This window comes from Oncorhynchus kisutch, linkage group LG20, assembly GCF_002021735.2.
Source record: "Oncorhynchus kisutch isolate 150728-3 linkage group LG20, Okis_V2, whole genome shotgun sequence".
In the NCBI taxonomy this organism is placed as follows: Eukaryota; Metazoa; Chordata; class Actinopteri; order Salmoniformes; family Salmonidae; genus Oncorhynchus; species Oncorhynchus kisutch.
The window spans coordinates 20709631-20725548 of NC_034193.2; the positions used below are offsets into that span (position 1 = coordinate 20709631).

At 44.1% G+C, this 15918-nt stretch overlaps 1 protein-coding gene across 1 annotated transcript; it reads right to left on the reverse strand.

The window, feature by feature from the left end:
• Positions 1-4080: 4080 nt before the first annotated feature.
• tut1 (terminal uridylyl transferase 1, U6 snRNA-specific) lies at positions 4081-15200 on the reverse strand. Its single transcript, XM_020454385.2, has 10 exons — positions 14999-15200; positions 14421-14611; positions 13585-13791; positions 13318-13432; positions 13003-13130; positions 12677-12903; positions 12320-12429; positions 11990-12112; positions 11312-11404; positions 4081-6357 (listed from the first exon to the last, which is right to left on the reverse strand). The coding sequence occupies exons 1-10, from the start codon at positions 15075-15077 to the stop codon at positions 5213-5215; spliced, it is 2418 nt and encodes an 805-aa protein (XP_020309974.1). The 5' UTR covers positions 15078-15200; the 3' UTR covers positions 4081-5212.
• Between the last annotated feature and the right edge of the window lie 718 nt (positions 15201-15918).

Below are 15918 nucleotides of genomic sequence, written 5' to 3' on the forward strand. Positions count from 1 at the left end.
GTGCCCATTACTCAATTACAGGTGTAACTAATGGCAATGTATGTGCTGATGATCCTTCTTTAACAGTGAACATTTGACATTTACTTTACATAAATATACATTACCAGTCAAGACACCTACTCATTCCAGGGTTTTTCTTTTTTTCTTTTTTTTTACTACATTGAAGAATAATACTGAAGACATAAAAACGATGAAATAACACACATGGAATCATGCAGTAACCAACAAAAGAAAATATTATATTTGAGATTCTTCAAAGATGCCACCCGTAGCCTTGATGACAGCTTTGCACACTCTTGGCATTCTCTCAACCAGCTTCATGAAGTAGTCACGTGGAATGCATTTCAATTAACAGGTGTGCCTTGTTTCCTACTTAATTAGTTTGAGCCAATTAGTTTTGTGGCAAGGTAGGGGTGGTATACAGAAGATAGCCCTATTTTGTAAAATACCAAGTCCATATTATGTCAAGAACAGCTCAAATAAGCAAAAAGAAATGACAGTCCATCATTACTTTAATAACCTCTACAGGATTGGTGGGTCCCCCTCAGGACGATCGAGAAAACGTAGGCTAATGTGATTAGCATGAGGTTGTAAGTAATATTAACATTTCCCAGGACATAGACATATCTGATATAGGTAGAAAGCTTACAATGTTGTTAATCTAACTGCACTGTCCAATTTACAGTGAAATAATACCATGCTATTGTTTGAGGAGAGTGCACAGTTATGAACTTGAAAACCAATTAGGGACATTTGGGCAGTCTTGATCCAAAATTTTGAACAGAAATTAAATGGTCTAAAACTTTGCACACACACTGCTGCCATCTAGTGGCCCAAGTCTAAATTGTGCCTGGGCTGCAATAATACATTATGGCCTTTCTCTTGCATTTCAAAGATGGTACAAAAAAAATGAAAAATAACACATGCTTCACAGAGTTCAAGAAACAGACACATCTCACCATCAACTGTTCAGAGACTGCGTGAATCAGGCCTCCCTGGTCGAATTGCTGCAAAGAAACCACTACTAAAGGCCACCAATAAGAAGAAGAGACTTGCTTGGGCCAAGAAACATGAGCAATGGACACTAGACCAGTGGAAATCTGTCCTTTGGTCTGATGAGTCCAAATTTGAGATTTTTGGTTCCAACTGCGGTGTCTTTGTGAGATGCAGAATAGGTGAACAGAGGATCTCCGCATGTGTGGTTCCCACCATGAAGCATGGAGGAGGTGGTGTGATGGTGCTTTGTTGGTGACACTGTCAGTGATTTATTTAGAATTCAAGGCACAAATAACCAGCATGGCTACCACAGCATTCTGCAGCGATACGCCATACCATCTGGTTTTCACTTAGTGGGACTATCATTTGTTTTTCAACAGGACAATGACCCAACACACCTCCAGGCTGTATAAAGGCTATTTGAACAAGAAGGAGAGTGATGGAGTGCTGCAATCAGATGACCTGGCCTCCACAATCACCTGACCTCAACCCAATTGAGATGGTTTGGGATGAGTTGGACCGCAGAGTGAAATAAAAGCAGCCAACAAGTGCTCAGCATGTGATAACTCCTTCAAGACTGTTGGAAAAGCATTCCAGGTGAAGCTGGTTGAGAGAATGCCAAAGAGTGTGCAAAGCTGTTATCAAGGCAACGGGTGGCTACTTTAAAGAATCTAAAATATATCTTGATTTGTTTAACACTTCTTTGTTCACTGCATGATTCCATGTGTTATTTCATAGTTTTGATGTCTTCACTATTATTCTACAATGTAGAAAAAAATAGAAAAAAATAAAGAAAAACCTTTGAATGAGTAGGTGTCTCCAAACTTTAACTGGTACTGTATGTAAATATAAATATGTATTCCATGGAATACCAGATATGCTAATACTATGTTAGTATGCATGTTAGAAGGCAAGACCAAATTCCTCTGTTTGAAAAACCTCTCACTTTGAAGAAGAGACAATATGATTGTACCCTATTTTGTACTCATGACACTTGCTGCTTCCAAACATAGTAGAGGGAGGACTAATGCACAGAAAGAAGCCCACGCGCTTCATTTCATGGATGTCTCCCCAGAGAAATCTGACTCCTTCCAGTAGTATTGCAAGGCTAATTTAGCGTTATCTTCTGATTGAGGCAGCCACTAATGTGAGCAGAGTGCTTTCCAGTGATCCAGTCAACCCGGTCTGTTTGCACTGCAGACTTCATCAATGGATATCACTGTCTGTTTAGTGCAATAATTTATGAATACATGAAATGCCCTGAAAAGCCCTCGAGCATCACTCAGAAGCACTACCGCATAACAGTAACCAAACAATGAGATGGCATTTCCCAGGGTTTTTCCATTTAATGTGGGGAACATAATCCCTGAGTCACCACACATGGGAGAGAATATATTGGCAGAGTAAGACATGCCTTCCGATTGGTATGTCATTTGTAGCTTATGTGTCCAAAACTGCTTCACTCTTCTTACACGTAAAACCCTCTACGTATACAGCCTTCAGTTCTGCTAGCTGTGGATGAGAAACGTTGCTTTGATTCCCTCGCAACAGATGTCATCTCCACAGAGGAACAAAGCCAGTCTGCCTGTAGAAGCAATTAACCCACACCCCTTCTTAAAAAGATCTGACTAATTAAACCAATAGAAGGCCACCTGATATATCTGTTTAAGACAGAAAAGACAGCCACATAAACCTTATTTCCATGGGTAACTTTATTTACTCAGTCTGTTGGGAGTTAGGACTAATTGATGCCATTGATCTGAATCAGTGGGAATGTAGGGTGTCTGGGGAACAAATTGACGCAGTGGCTGTATCATGGACACCAATGACACCGAATATTAAATGAGGTGTTTTTTCCCCCCTAATTAAAGATTGACGCTAGTGTCACAACAAAAAAACTATTACGTAAGAACGTTAAAAGATTCAGAAGCAGAATCAATTCGTGATGGTATTGATTACTCAGAGAGCTCCATGAAACTGACGATGGTTGAGCAATTAGCCTACATGAAATCATTCTCCGTTGCGATAGTCTGCATATAATATACACTCATCTACAAAAGCAATTAAGAGAAAATGGTGGATGTTCCCTGTTGGACGTCATCGTTGGGACAGATCATGCGTATAGCTAATATATTAGCTACAATAGCTAATATTTTGCTATATGGCAAAACTCAATTTCTTATTCAATTTCTTCCAGCCTTATGTTCTGACAGCAGTGTACTAGGACATGTGTAAAACATCTAACAAGCAGGGCTTCTATGAGTCTTTGATGTACTGACAAAACAGACTTCAAAGACAGTGCAGGAATGATGAGTGCAATGGTGACAGAGCCTTTAGGCTTTGTTTCATGTACTAAACATGCTACAGTACATTTTGTTCTGTGGTCACTTCAGTCTTCAGTGATAGCATGGTTCTAGTAGCTACACTACATGACCAAAAGTATGTGGACATCTTGTTGAACATCTCATTCCAAAATCATGGACATTAATATAGAGTTGGTCCCCCTTTGATGCTATAGCAGCCTCCACTCTTCTGGGAAGGCCTTCCCCTAGATGTTGGAACATTGCTGCAGGGATGATCCAACATCCATTCAGCTACAAGAGCATTAGTGAGGCCGGGCACTGATGTTTGGCGATTAGGCCTGGCTAGCAGTCGGCGTTCCAATTCATACCAAAGGTGTTCGATGGGGTTGAGGTCAGGGCTCTGTACAGGGCAGTCAAGTTCTTCCACACCGATCTCAACAAACCATTTCTGTATGAACCTCTCTTTGTGCGCAAAAGCATTGTCATTCTGAAACAGGAAAGGGCCTTCCCCAAACTGTTGCCACAAAGTTGGAAGCACAGAATCGTCTAGAATGTCATTGTATGCTGTAGCGTTAAGATTTCCATTCACTGGACCTAAGGGGCCTAGCCTGAAACATGAAAAACATCCTCAGACCCTTATAGTTGGCACTATGCAGTGGAGCAGGTAGCGTTCTCCTGGCATCTGCCAAACCCAGATTCATCTGTCAGACTGCCAGATGGTGATGCATGATATCATCACTCCAGAGAACGCATTTCCACTGATCCAGATGGTGGTGAGTTTTACACCACTCCAGCCGGCGTTTGGCATTGAGCACAGTGATTTTAGGCTTGTGTGCGTGCGGCTGCTCGGCCATGGAAACCCGTTTCAGGAAGCCCCCTGACGAACAGTTATCGCTCTGATGGTGCTTCCAGGGGCAGTTTGGAACTTGATAATGAGTGTTGCAAACAATATAATTTAAAAACATAAAATACTATCAAATACCTTCAACATTTTTAAAAAGAACCGTGAGCTGATATTTTGGCCATACCGCCCAGCACTACACCTATCCACTGCCAACTATGGCGGCAGATATGCTGCTTTATTACCTAGGCTACCTGCCTGAGCAATTGCAGTTGTTGGTCTCAGTCGTATGAGAAGAGGCCTATCTGGACCAGGCTTCCAGTAAACACACTTCCCCTGGCATAGACCTGTGTCTGCCAGGCTGTTTCAATGGTGGACAGAGGGTCAATGATGCATGCACCATGTAATTATGACCTGTGTAACATCATAAACAGGCAAGTCCCCCTGGAGACCTTAGGTAGACAGCCTACCATTGTGATTTATGGACATGGGAGCTTGTCCAATAGTTAAACATTGGATAGATTCTGTGGCACAACGGCGCCAAGACAAAGGGCAAAAGTCGGCATGTGAATTTTAAAAAGAATATTTAAAAAATATATGTTTTTCATTTAATTCCAACTGTTGAGAACAGTATTCAATAGCCTTTAATTTCCTTCAACCCCCCCCCCCCCCCCCCCATAAAACAAGATGTCAAACTAAACAAATCACTGAAACAATACAAAGGAGTGCATTGCTGCAGGGCACTTGCCAACCCTAATCTAAAACAAGTAAAACATACCTAACTTAATAGCATGACAGCGCACAATCAATTTTCACAATATTTTCATGGCTTTATCAAAGCCATTGCTCAAGCTCTTTCATAACACTTCAGAGCCATCTTGGTCAGATCCGTTTTCGGAAGAGACAACTCCTTTAGTTTTATCAACAACAAAAAATCTCCCATAATCTGAAAATAGTGCAAAGTGGCCAGTTTCAACCACTCTTCCACTATTCAGAAGAAAAAACTAAAAGTGATGATTATCAGAACCCACACAACCCTTTTACAAAACAGTCTGACGTCATCTGACATCATCTACCCAGTCTTCCCCATCAGTGTGTCGGCCATCTTGGGCAGGAACATCTCCAGGAAGTGAAAGAAGTCCTGGAACAGTCCGGCACCATCGGCAGAGGGTCGAAACTTGATCACGGCCTTGGTGCTCTCTGTGCCGCCCACCACCTGGGCCTGAACCTGGAACTCCAGCGGCTCCTTGTCCTCTGGCTCCTTGTCCACAATGTGCTTGGTCACCTGGGTCTCCAGCTCCACACTGCTGCCCTCTGGCCTGGAGTCCATGTCCATTCCCCCTTTAAGCAGCTCCCTCCTTACCTTCCGCCGGCCCGCCCACACCCTGTGCCTCTGGATGTAGGTCCAGTGTGGAGAACCGGGCTGGGACCCGATGTAACTGTCCAACCTGGGCCTCTTGCCCTGCGGGGACACGGAGTCACCACTGCTCTCAGAGGACAGCAGGTGTCTCTTGGTTCCTGGGGTGTCCTTGCTCTGTGGGCTGCAGTCACTGGAGGCAAGGCGGCTGGCGTTCTCACCGTGGTCGTTTGTCGATTTGCCAATTGGAGACGCAGTATCCATTCCGTCAGCTCCAGTGCTTTCCCCCATGCCAGTGTTAGTTAGGCTGCACTTAAGGACTCCCTGAATCACCCCCTCCACAGCAGAGCACACCCTCTGGAACCAGAGCAAGCGGAAGCCGTCCCCGGCAGAGTGCAGCTGGCTGCGGACCACCTCGGGGAGCGATGCCGCCTTGAAGGGGATGCTGATGGCTAGTTCCCGCTCTGCCCCCTCAGCCCCCTTGTGGTGGTGAGGGCCCTCGTCCCGGGGGGTGAAAAGGCGCACCAGGCCCCACACCTTACCTTTGGTGGACTTGCGCATGTACTGCAGGCTGCGGCAGTACTTCTCTGCCTCCTGGCACTCCCTTTGAAAGCTCCTCTGGCTGCGCTCAGTCAGGTTGCCCGCAACATTGTGGTGCAGCTCGAAGGGGTCCAGCACATTGAGGGGGCCCAGCTTGGGGCCTGAGGACCTCTCCTGCTCCATGGCCTCCCCTTCCCCCTTTACCTTGTCTCGGCTAAGAAAGCTGGTGACAGGGAGAGAGCAGCCCTCCCTGATGGAGATGACAGAGCTGGCAAAGTCAAACTGGGCATAGAAGGAGAAGAAGCCTGACAGCAGGGCACCTACAGAAAAAGAAGAAGCTTAAAGCCATTGTTCAATCTAAAAGAAATCAATGGATAAAATGGCATCTTCAATTCTACTATTGATATTCTAACATCTTCTGTAGCTCAGTTGGTAGAGCATAGCGCTTGCAACACCACGATAGAGGGTTTGAGTCCAGGGATCACCCATGTATGCACGCATGACTGACTAAGTTGCTTTGTATAAAAGTGTCTGCTAAAGGGATATATATATATCACACACACACAGTGGGGCAAAAAAGTATTTAGTCAGCCACCAATTGTGCAAGTTCTCCCACTTAAATAGATGAGAGAGGCCTGTAATGTTCATCATAGGTACACTTCAACTATGACAGACAAAATGAGCCCCAAAAAAATCCAGAAAATCACATTGTAGGATTTTTTATGAATTGATTTGCAAATTATGGTGGAAAAATAAGTATTTGGTCACCTACAAACAAGCAAGATTTCTGGCTCTCACAGACCTGTAACTTCTTCGATATAGGGGGCGATCTTTTAATTTTTGGATAAAAAAACGTTCCCGTTTTAAACAAGATATTTTGTCACGAAAAGATGCTCGACTATGCATAAAATTGACAGCTTTGGAAAGAAAACACTGACGTTTCCAAAACTGCAAAGATATCTGTGAGTGCCACAGAACTGATGCTACAGGCGAAACCAAGATGAAATTTCAAACAGGAAGTGCCCCAGATTTTGAAGGCGCTGTGTTCCAATGTCTCCTTATATGGCTGTGAATGCGCCAGGAATGAGCTTACACTTTGTCGTTTCCCCAAGGTGTCTGCAGCATTGTGACGAATTTGTAGGCATATCATTGGAAGAGTGACCATTTTACACTACATCTACCAGGTGCTCGCTTGATGTCCTCTGTCGCAATTATTGTGTAATCTCCAGCTGCGTGTATTTTTCCATTTGCTTCCGAGGAGAAACCCAACTGCCACGAATGATTTATCATCGAATAGATATGTGAAAAACACCTTGAGGATCGATTCTAAACAACGTTTGCCATGTTTCTGTCGATATTATGGAGTTAATTTGGAAAAAAGTTTGGCGTTGTAATGACTGAATTTTCAGGGTTTTTTCTTTGCCAAACGTGATGAACAAAACGGAGCGATTTCTCCTACACAAATAATCTTATTGGAAAAAATGAACATTTGCTATCTAACTGAGAGTCTCCTCATTGAAAACAACCGAAGTTCTTCAAAGGTAAATTATTTTATTTTAATGCTTTTCTTGTTTTTGTGAAAATGTTGCCTGCTAAATGCTAGGCTTAATGCTATGCTAGCTATCAATACTCTTACACAAATGCTTGTGTAGCTATGGTTGAAAAGCATATTTTGAAAATCTGAGATGACAGTGTTGTTAAAAGGCTAAGCTTGTGAGTGAATATATTTCTTTCATTTCATTTGCGATTTTCATGAATAGTTAACGTTGCGTTATGGTTCTTTTGGAGAGATTGGAAACCCAAATTGGTCTACACGGACAAGTTCTGGCCTGGTTTAGATCTTATCTGTCGGAAAAATATCAGTTTGCAACACCACGTGAATGGTTGGTCCTCTGACAAATCAACTGTAAATTTCTGTGTTCCTCAAGGTTCCGTTTTAGGACCACTATTGTTTTCACTATATATTTGACCTCTTGGGGATGTTATTCGAAAACATAATGTTCACTGCTATGCGGATGACACACAGCTGTACATTTCAATGAAACATGGTGAAGCCCCAAAATTGCCCTTGCTAGAAGCATGTGTTTCAGACATAAGGAAGTGGATGGCTGCAAACTTTCTACTTTTAAACTCGGACAAAACAGAGATGCTTGTTCTAGGTCCCAAGAAACAAAGAGATCTTCTGTTGAATCTGACAATTAATCTTAATGGTTGTAGTCGTCTCAAATAAAACTGTGAAGGACCTCGGCGTTACTCTGGACCCTGATCTCTCTTTTGAAGAACATATCAAGACCATTTCAAGGACAGCTTTTTTCCCATCTACGTAACATTGCAAAAATCAGAAACTTTCTGTCCAAAAGTGATGCAGAAAAATGTATCCATGCTTTTGTCACTTCTAGGTTAGACTACAGCAATGCTCTACTTTCCGGCTACCCGGATAAAGCACTAAATAAACTTCAGTTAGTGCTAAAAACGGCTGCTAGAATCCTGACTAGAACCAAAAAATTTGATCATATTACTCCAGTGCTAGCCTCTACACTGGCTTCCCATCAAAGAAAGGGCTGATTTCAAGGTTTTACTGCTAACCTACAAAGCATTACATGGGCTTGCTCCTACCTATCTCTCTGATTTGGTCCTGCCGTACATACCTACACGTACGCTACGGTCACAAGACGCAGGCCTCCTAATTGTCCCTAGAATTTCTAAGCAAACAGCTGGAGGCAGGGCTTTCTCCTATAGAGCTCCATTTTTATGGAACGGTCTGCCTACCCATGTCAGAGACGCAAACTCGGTCTCAACCTTTAAGTCTTTACTGAAGACTCATCTCTTCAGTGGGTCATATGATTGAGTGTAGTCTGGCCCAGGAGTGGGAAGGTGAACGGAAAGGCTCTGGAGCAACGAACCGCCCTTGCAGTCTCTGCCTGGCCGGTTCCACTCTTTCCACTGGGATTCTCTGCCTCTAACCCTATTACAGGGGCTGAGTCACTGGCTTGCTGGGGCTCTCTCATGCCGTCCCTGGAAGGGGTGCGTCACCTGAGTGGGTTGATTCACTGATGTGGTCATCCTGTCTGGGTTGGCGCCCCCCCTTGGGTTGTGCCATGGCGGAGATCTTTGTGGGCTATACTCAGCCTTGTCTCATGGTAAGTTGGTGGTTGAAGATATCCCTCTAGTGGTGTGGGGGCTGTGCTTTGGCAAAGTGGGTGGGGTTATATCCTTCCTGTTTGGCCCTGTCCGGGGGTGTCCTCGGATGGGGCCACAGTGTCTCCTGACCCCTCCGGTCTCATCCTCCAGTATTTATGCTGCAGTAGTTTGTGTCGGGGGGCTAGGGTCAGTTTGTTATATCTGGAGTACTTCTCCTGTCCTATTCGGTGTCCTGTGTGAATCTAAGTGTGCGTTCTCTAATTCTCTCTTTCTTTCTCTCGGAGGACCTGAGCCCTAGGACCATGCCCCAGGACTACCTGACATGATGACTCCTTGCTGTCCCCAGTCCACCTGGCCGTGCTGCTGCTCCAGTTTCAACTGTTCTGTCTTATTATTATTCGACCATGCTGGTCATTTAGGAACATTTGAACATCTTGGCCATGTTCTGTTATAATCTCCACCCGGCACAGCCAGAAGAGGACTGGCCACCCCACATAGCCTGGTTCCTCTCTAGGTTTCTTCCTAGGTTTTGGCCTTTCTAGAGAGTTTTTCCTAACCACCGTGCTTCTACACCTGCATTGGTTGCTGTTTGGTGTTTTAGGCTGGGTTTCTGTACAGCACTGAGATATCAGCTGCTGTACAAAGGGCTATATAAATAAATTTGATTTGATTTAATGAGCTTGAGGCTATGATTACGCTCCCGGATACGGGATTGCTCGACGCAAGAAGTTAAGAGGCTCCTCTGTCCTCCACTCGTTACCTGTATTAATGGCACCTGTTTGAACTTGTTATCAGTATAAAAGACACCTGTCCACAACCTCAAACAGTCACACTCCAAACTCCACTATGGCCAAGACCAAAGAGCTGTCAAAGGGCACCAGAAACAAAATTGTAGACTTGCACCAGGCTGGGAAGACTGAATCTGCAATAGGTAAGCGGCTTGGTTTGAAGAAATCAACTGTGGGAGCAATTATTAGGAAATGGAAGACATACAAGACCACTGATAATCTCCCTCGATCTGGGGCTCCACGCAAGATCTCACCCCGTGGGGTCAAAATGATCACAAGAATGGTGAGCAAAAATCCCAGAACCACACGGGGGGACCTAGTGAATGACCTGCAGAGAGCTGGGACCAAAGTAACAAAGCCTACCATCAGTAACACACTACGACGCCAGGGACTCAAATCCTGCAGTGCCAGACGTGTCCCCCTGCTTAAGCCAGTACGTGTCCAGGCCCGTCTGAAGTTTGCTAGAGAGCATTTGGATGATCCAGAAGAAGATTGGGAGAATGTCATATGGTCAGATGAAACCAAAATATAACTTTTTGGTAAAAACTCAACTCGTCGTGTTTGGAGGACAAAGAATGCGGAGTTGCATCCAAAGAACACCATACCTACTGTGAAGCATGGGGGTGGAAACATCATGCTTTGGGGCTGTTTTTCTGCAAAGGGACCAGGACGACTGATCCGTGTAAAGGAAAGAATGGGGCCATGTATCATGATATTTTGAGTGAAAACCTCCTTCCATCAGCAAGGGCATTGAAGATGAAACGTGGTTGGGTCTTTCAGCATGACAATGATCCCAAACACACCGCCTGGGCAACGAAGGAGTGGCTTCGTAAGAAGCATTTCAAGGTCCTTGAAAGTCCGTGTTGCCCAGCAACAGCCCCAAAACATCACTGCTCTAGAGGAGATCTGCATGGAGGAATGGGCCAAAATACCAGCAAAAGTGTGTGAAAACCTTGTGAAGACTTACAGAAAACAATTGACCTCTGTCATTGCCAACAAAGGGTATATAACAAAGTATTGAGATAAACTTTTGTTATTGACCAAATACTTATTTTCCACCATAATTTGCAAATAAAATCATTACAAATCCTACAATGTGATTATCTGGATTTTTTTTTTGCTCATTTTGTCTGTCATAGTTGAAGTGTACCTATAATGATAAATTACAGGCATCTCATATTTTTAAGTGGGAGAACTTGCACAATTGGTGGCTTACTTTGTGTGTGTGTGTGTGTGTGTGTGTGTGTGTGTATATATATAAAATATATATAATTAAATGCTGCCCATCCTTTTTTCCCCTGCATGGTTGGATGTATTTTTCATGCAATTTTTTGGTGTAACCTACACAGATCCTGGGTGTTCTTGCTGGGGGGCACAGCAATGGGCTGACTGGGGAAGGTGCAGTTCCAGCCTTCGATCACGCACTCTTCCTCCTCACCTTAGAGGAAGAGAAGAACAGTGAGAAAAACAAACAGAGAATTGCCAGAGAATTTAATGTTAATTTCTCTACCATAAGCTGTCTCCAAAGTCGTTTTAGAGGATTTGGCAGTACTTCCAACTGGCCTCACAACTGCAGACCACGTGTATGGAGTCGTGAGGGCTTGCGGTTTGCTGATGTCAACGTTGTGAACAGAAGGCCCCCATGGTGGCGATGGGGTTATGGTATGGGCAGGCATAAGCTACGGACAACGAACACAACTGCATTTTATCAATGGCAATTTGAATGCACAGAGATACCGTGACAAGATGCTCACGCCCATTGTCTTGCCATTCATCCGCTGCCATCACCTTGTGTTCAGCATGATAATGCACGGCCCTGCGTCTAAAGGATCTGTACACAATTCCTGGAAGCTGAAACTGTCCTAGTTCTTCCGTGGCCTAGCATACTCACCACACATGTTGTATGTTGTGTTTAGATTTTTTGTTCAGAATAGAAATGCCTTGAGATGAGATGCGTGTTAAGGTCATGCATGTTCCATTTGTGATGAGCTTTAAAGAGGTGCAGACAGGAAGTAGTACATACAGGCCATGTCCTTCAGCTGGTCCAACGTGGGGAGAACAGGAGGGTCACACTTCTGCAGATAGAAGATCACCAGCAGTGTCAGAGCATAGTTATTCAGCAAGGGTCCAGCACCGCTGGGGTTACCTACGGGAGAAACACCAGAGAGACAAAACAGTTATGACACGCATGTAGCACAAAGAGGCATAATACCACATCATCTGTAGACAAAAAAAAGGTCACAGAAAGTCCACAAGCAAGGTTCTGCTGACCCCTACTGAATACTGTTCAAAATGGTGTTTGATCTAAAATGATGTTAGTCTCTCCTACAGGGGAGCTGTGAAGGCCACTCACCAGCCAGCTGCTTCTGTTTAGCCCAGTAGCGGATAGTGTAGACCAGAGGGCGCAGCCTGGAGTCCAGCCCTGAGCACAGCTGCAGGAAACGGGTGTTCCTCACCGCCAGTCTGAGGGGTGGAGGAAGTGAGATTAGTAAGGTTGGCTGGTGGGGGGACCCATTGTGGCCCGTCGTGCTTATCCTCATACCCAAAGTACTAAGAGTTGCTCTCTGGGACTTTTCTGATCATTATTAGGTTTCTAGGACGAAGGGGTAGTGGTCAGCTTAGTTCTGGGCCATACACAGTACAGTAGCAATAGAGATGCATTAAATGACTCGTACCATTTAATTATGACAGTAGCATTGTATAGGCTGACCTATTATTGATGGTCACGTCCCCCTGGAGGTTGAGCTCCTTGTGGATGAACTTAACCACAGGGAGGCGAGCGCCACTGACCGGCATGACCTTGTGCACCCCAGGGACGCACTTTCTCAAGATGGCCACCACCAGCTCTAACACTTCAGCCGGCGAGGCAGTGGAGAGGTCGATGTCGGACAGGATGGAGTCCTCAGAGCGGGTGTCATCCGATGGGCCTTCCCCTGCCTGGAGGACATCAGAGGAAGAGGAGTGCTGGAGATAGCATGGGTAATTTAAAATACATTGAGACGCTGGGGGACGTTATAAAAGTTGACACCACCACACCTGTTCAGAAGAATTCTTGGCCCGAGCTTGGAACACCTTGGTGTTGTCCAGGTCCAGGAACAGATCCAAGTCACAGGAGTGGATGTCAAATGTGTTGACGGAGGAACCGAAGGCCAGGATCTGACTATCTGTACCAAGACCACACACAAACATCAAAGGCCATCATTTATGCACCTAATCACTGACACGGGGTCAGCTATTTTTCATCCCCCTTGTGGTTAAGATTATGACTGGAGGTAATCTGATCCTTGATCTGTGGTTAGGGGCTATTTGTACTTCAAGCTACATGATTGGGCTCAATGAAAGTTGGCCTACCTGGGAAGAACTCTGTAAACACCTCCTGGAGCAGTTGCACTAGTAACTCTCTGGCCTTTTTCTCATTCTCCCCCAACTGGAATCGCTCCACCACACTCTGCATCTGTTCATTCACCTGGAGACAGAGAAGCACTTCAACAACACATCATATCCATCAGCACTTTGATACTTACCCTTTTTATCATTCCCTACATTAATAGTGCATATCAGACAGAGAGAGTCATGGAACATGAAATGAGGAGGGACACTAAACTAAGGAACACTTACCGAAGCAGTCTGGCACAGCTCTTTGGTGAGCCGCTCCAGTATCTGCTGCAGGTTCTTGGAATCCTGCCTCTTTTTAGGGATCAGTTTGAACTCCTTGTTCTCCCTGGGTTTCACCCGCAGCTTCAGACCGTTCATGTCGTGCTCTAACCGGGACAGCGTGGCCTGCAGACTGTCATTCTCACTGAATTCCACAATAGCGTACACACCCTGTGGACGGAAGACAATGGATTATAGACATATGACAAGGGGTATGTCCGAGGCTTGTGTCAACCAACTGTTTGGGCTGGGGGTCCATAAGAATACTGCAAAGAATATTCCTCTCCAGCTAGCTATGGAAAAAAAACTTTATAAAGCAATGGATTATCCTACCATTAAATGTTTTGCATGTCAGCAATCAAGTTTAAGAGGTTTAAGAACTTTCAAATCTGCCTGATTTCTTTATTTTGAAAGTTACATATCTTGAAAACTTGATTGATGACATGCAAAACATTTTGGGACTATATCAACAATGGACTAATGAAAGAGTTGTCCTTTAATAATTATGGTTTGGGATGTTCAATCAGGCATTATTTTTCAACCAACCTTTACTTGCCGATACTTCCTTAATTCAGCTTGGAAGGTACCAGTGTTTTCTAAACTCCCATGGCTAGTTGCAGGTGGAACTTTGGAATTTAGCAAATGCTAAATTTGCGCCATGAAGTAATCTGACAATGTATATGCCGCCATCTTTTCAATGTCTGATTGAGAGAATATAATATTGAGAGAAGAGATGGCAGCAAGATGATATTGACAATGGCCCCAATCCTAGATCAGCACTCCAACTACTTAGAGCTCACCTTGTCTTTGTCCATGATGACTTCTGACACTGGTCCAAACCTTTGGAAGTAGTCTACAAGGTCAGCTTGAGCTGTATCCGGTTTGATCCCACTGACAAACACACTGTTCTCCACCTGAGCCTTCCGAGTCGCCCGCACTGTGCTCAGCTTCACATGCTTTCGCCCTTTCACATGGGCATCCAGACTGGCCTCTGTAGATTCAGTGTTTTCCAGTCAGTAAAGAAAATTGGTCACAAAACTGATATGCATAACGTTAGATTATCCAGCAGACATGTGTAAAACTAAGCCAGCGTCCGTATTAATTGTCATGAATTCATATATCTAGCTAAGCATTTACTGTAAGTATCTACTTCTGTTAACTGAAATTGATAAAATATCATAGAAATTCTAAAAGGTTAGCTAGCTAACGTTACTGTCCTAGCCACCTGTACGATTGGCTGATTAGTTTACAGCCGACAGAGTAATGAACTAGTTAGCTATCTAAAGTAAGTTAGCCATATATCTGGTTGGTTTGTGGCTAGCCGATAGCTAGCTAACGTTAACTGCAACCAAATAGCAAAACGACGACATTCACTTACTATTGGGTACATTCACATTGCATAGGATGCAATGAAAACCTCTCGCAGTGGATCGTATGTCTTTGTCCAAATCTTCCATTTTGCAAGAAACCAAATAAACAATTCAACAAAGTAAATGAATATATTTTCTTCTCAAATCTCCCTCCGTCGTTCACCGTGCGTTCTTCTCCTTAGTCCATCCGCTATCTCATCCGGGTACATGTGCAAACCTCAATTACTAGTTCCGCTAGAAATATGAATTTCATAATTTGAAATGGACATAATGTTGCATTCTGGATTGCATTTTTTTTTTTTTTACAAATTAAAATCTAAATATGTCAATAAAAAGACAGACCTGGCATTTAAAACTTGTTGCACAGAGTATCTGCGAAAAACTGCTCCCCTTTATCGCTGGATGGGTGGGTCTGGGAATGTCTTTCTGCGATATTTAGGGGAGATGCGCTTCCTTCATACTCGAGCTGTGCTCGAATACCCATACCAACGTACTGTATACTACATGCTTAATGAGTATACACTACCGGTCAAAAGTTTTAGAAAAGTTTTAGAAAACCTCCTCATTCATTTTCTACATTGTAGAATAATAGTGAAGACATCGAAACTATGAAATAACACATTAAATCATGTAGTAACCAAAAAAGTGTTAAACAAATCAAAATATATTTTATATTTGAAATTCTTCAAATAGCCACCCTTTTCCTTGATGACAGCTTTGCACACTCGTGCCATTCTATCAACCAGCTTCACCTGGACACTTTTCCAACAGTCTTGAAGGAGTTCCCACATATGCTGAGCACTTGTTGGCTTCTTTTCCTTCACTCTGCGCTCCGACTCATCCCAAACCATCTCAATTTGGTTATGGTCGGGGGATTGTGGAGGCCAGGTCATCTGATGCAACACTCCATCCCTCTCCTTCTTGGTAA

What these genes read in the sequence shown, in the direction of transcription:
- tut1 (XM_020454385.2), bottom strand. Translation starts at nt 15,077, where the DNA reads ATGGAAGATTTGGACAAAGACATACGATCCACTGCGAGAGGTTTTCAT. An exon ending in GTTTACAGAGTTCTTCCCAG is followed by an intron (nt 13,131 to 13,317) that starts GTAGGCCAACTT and finishes GTCTTGGTACAG; the next exon opens with ATAGTCAGATCCTGGCCTTC. An exon ending in CAAGAACACCCAGGATCTGT is followed by an intron (nt 6,358 to 11,311) that starts GTAGGTTACACC and finishes CTTTTTCTGTAG; the next exon opens with GTGCCCTGCTGTCAGGCTTC.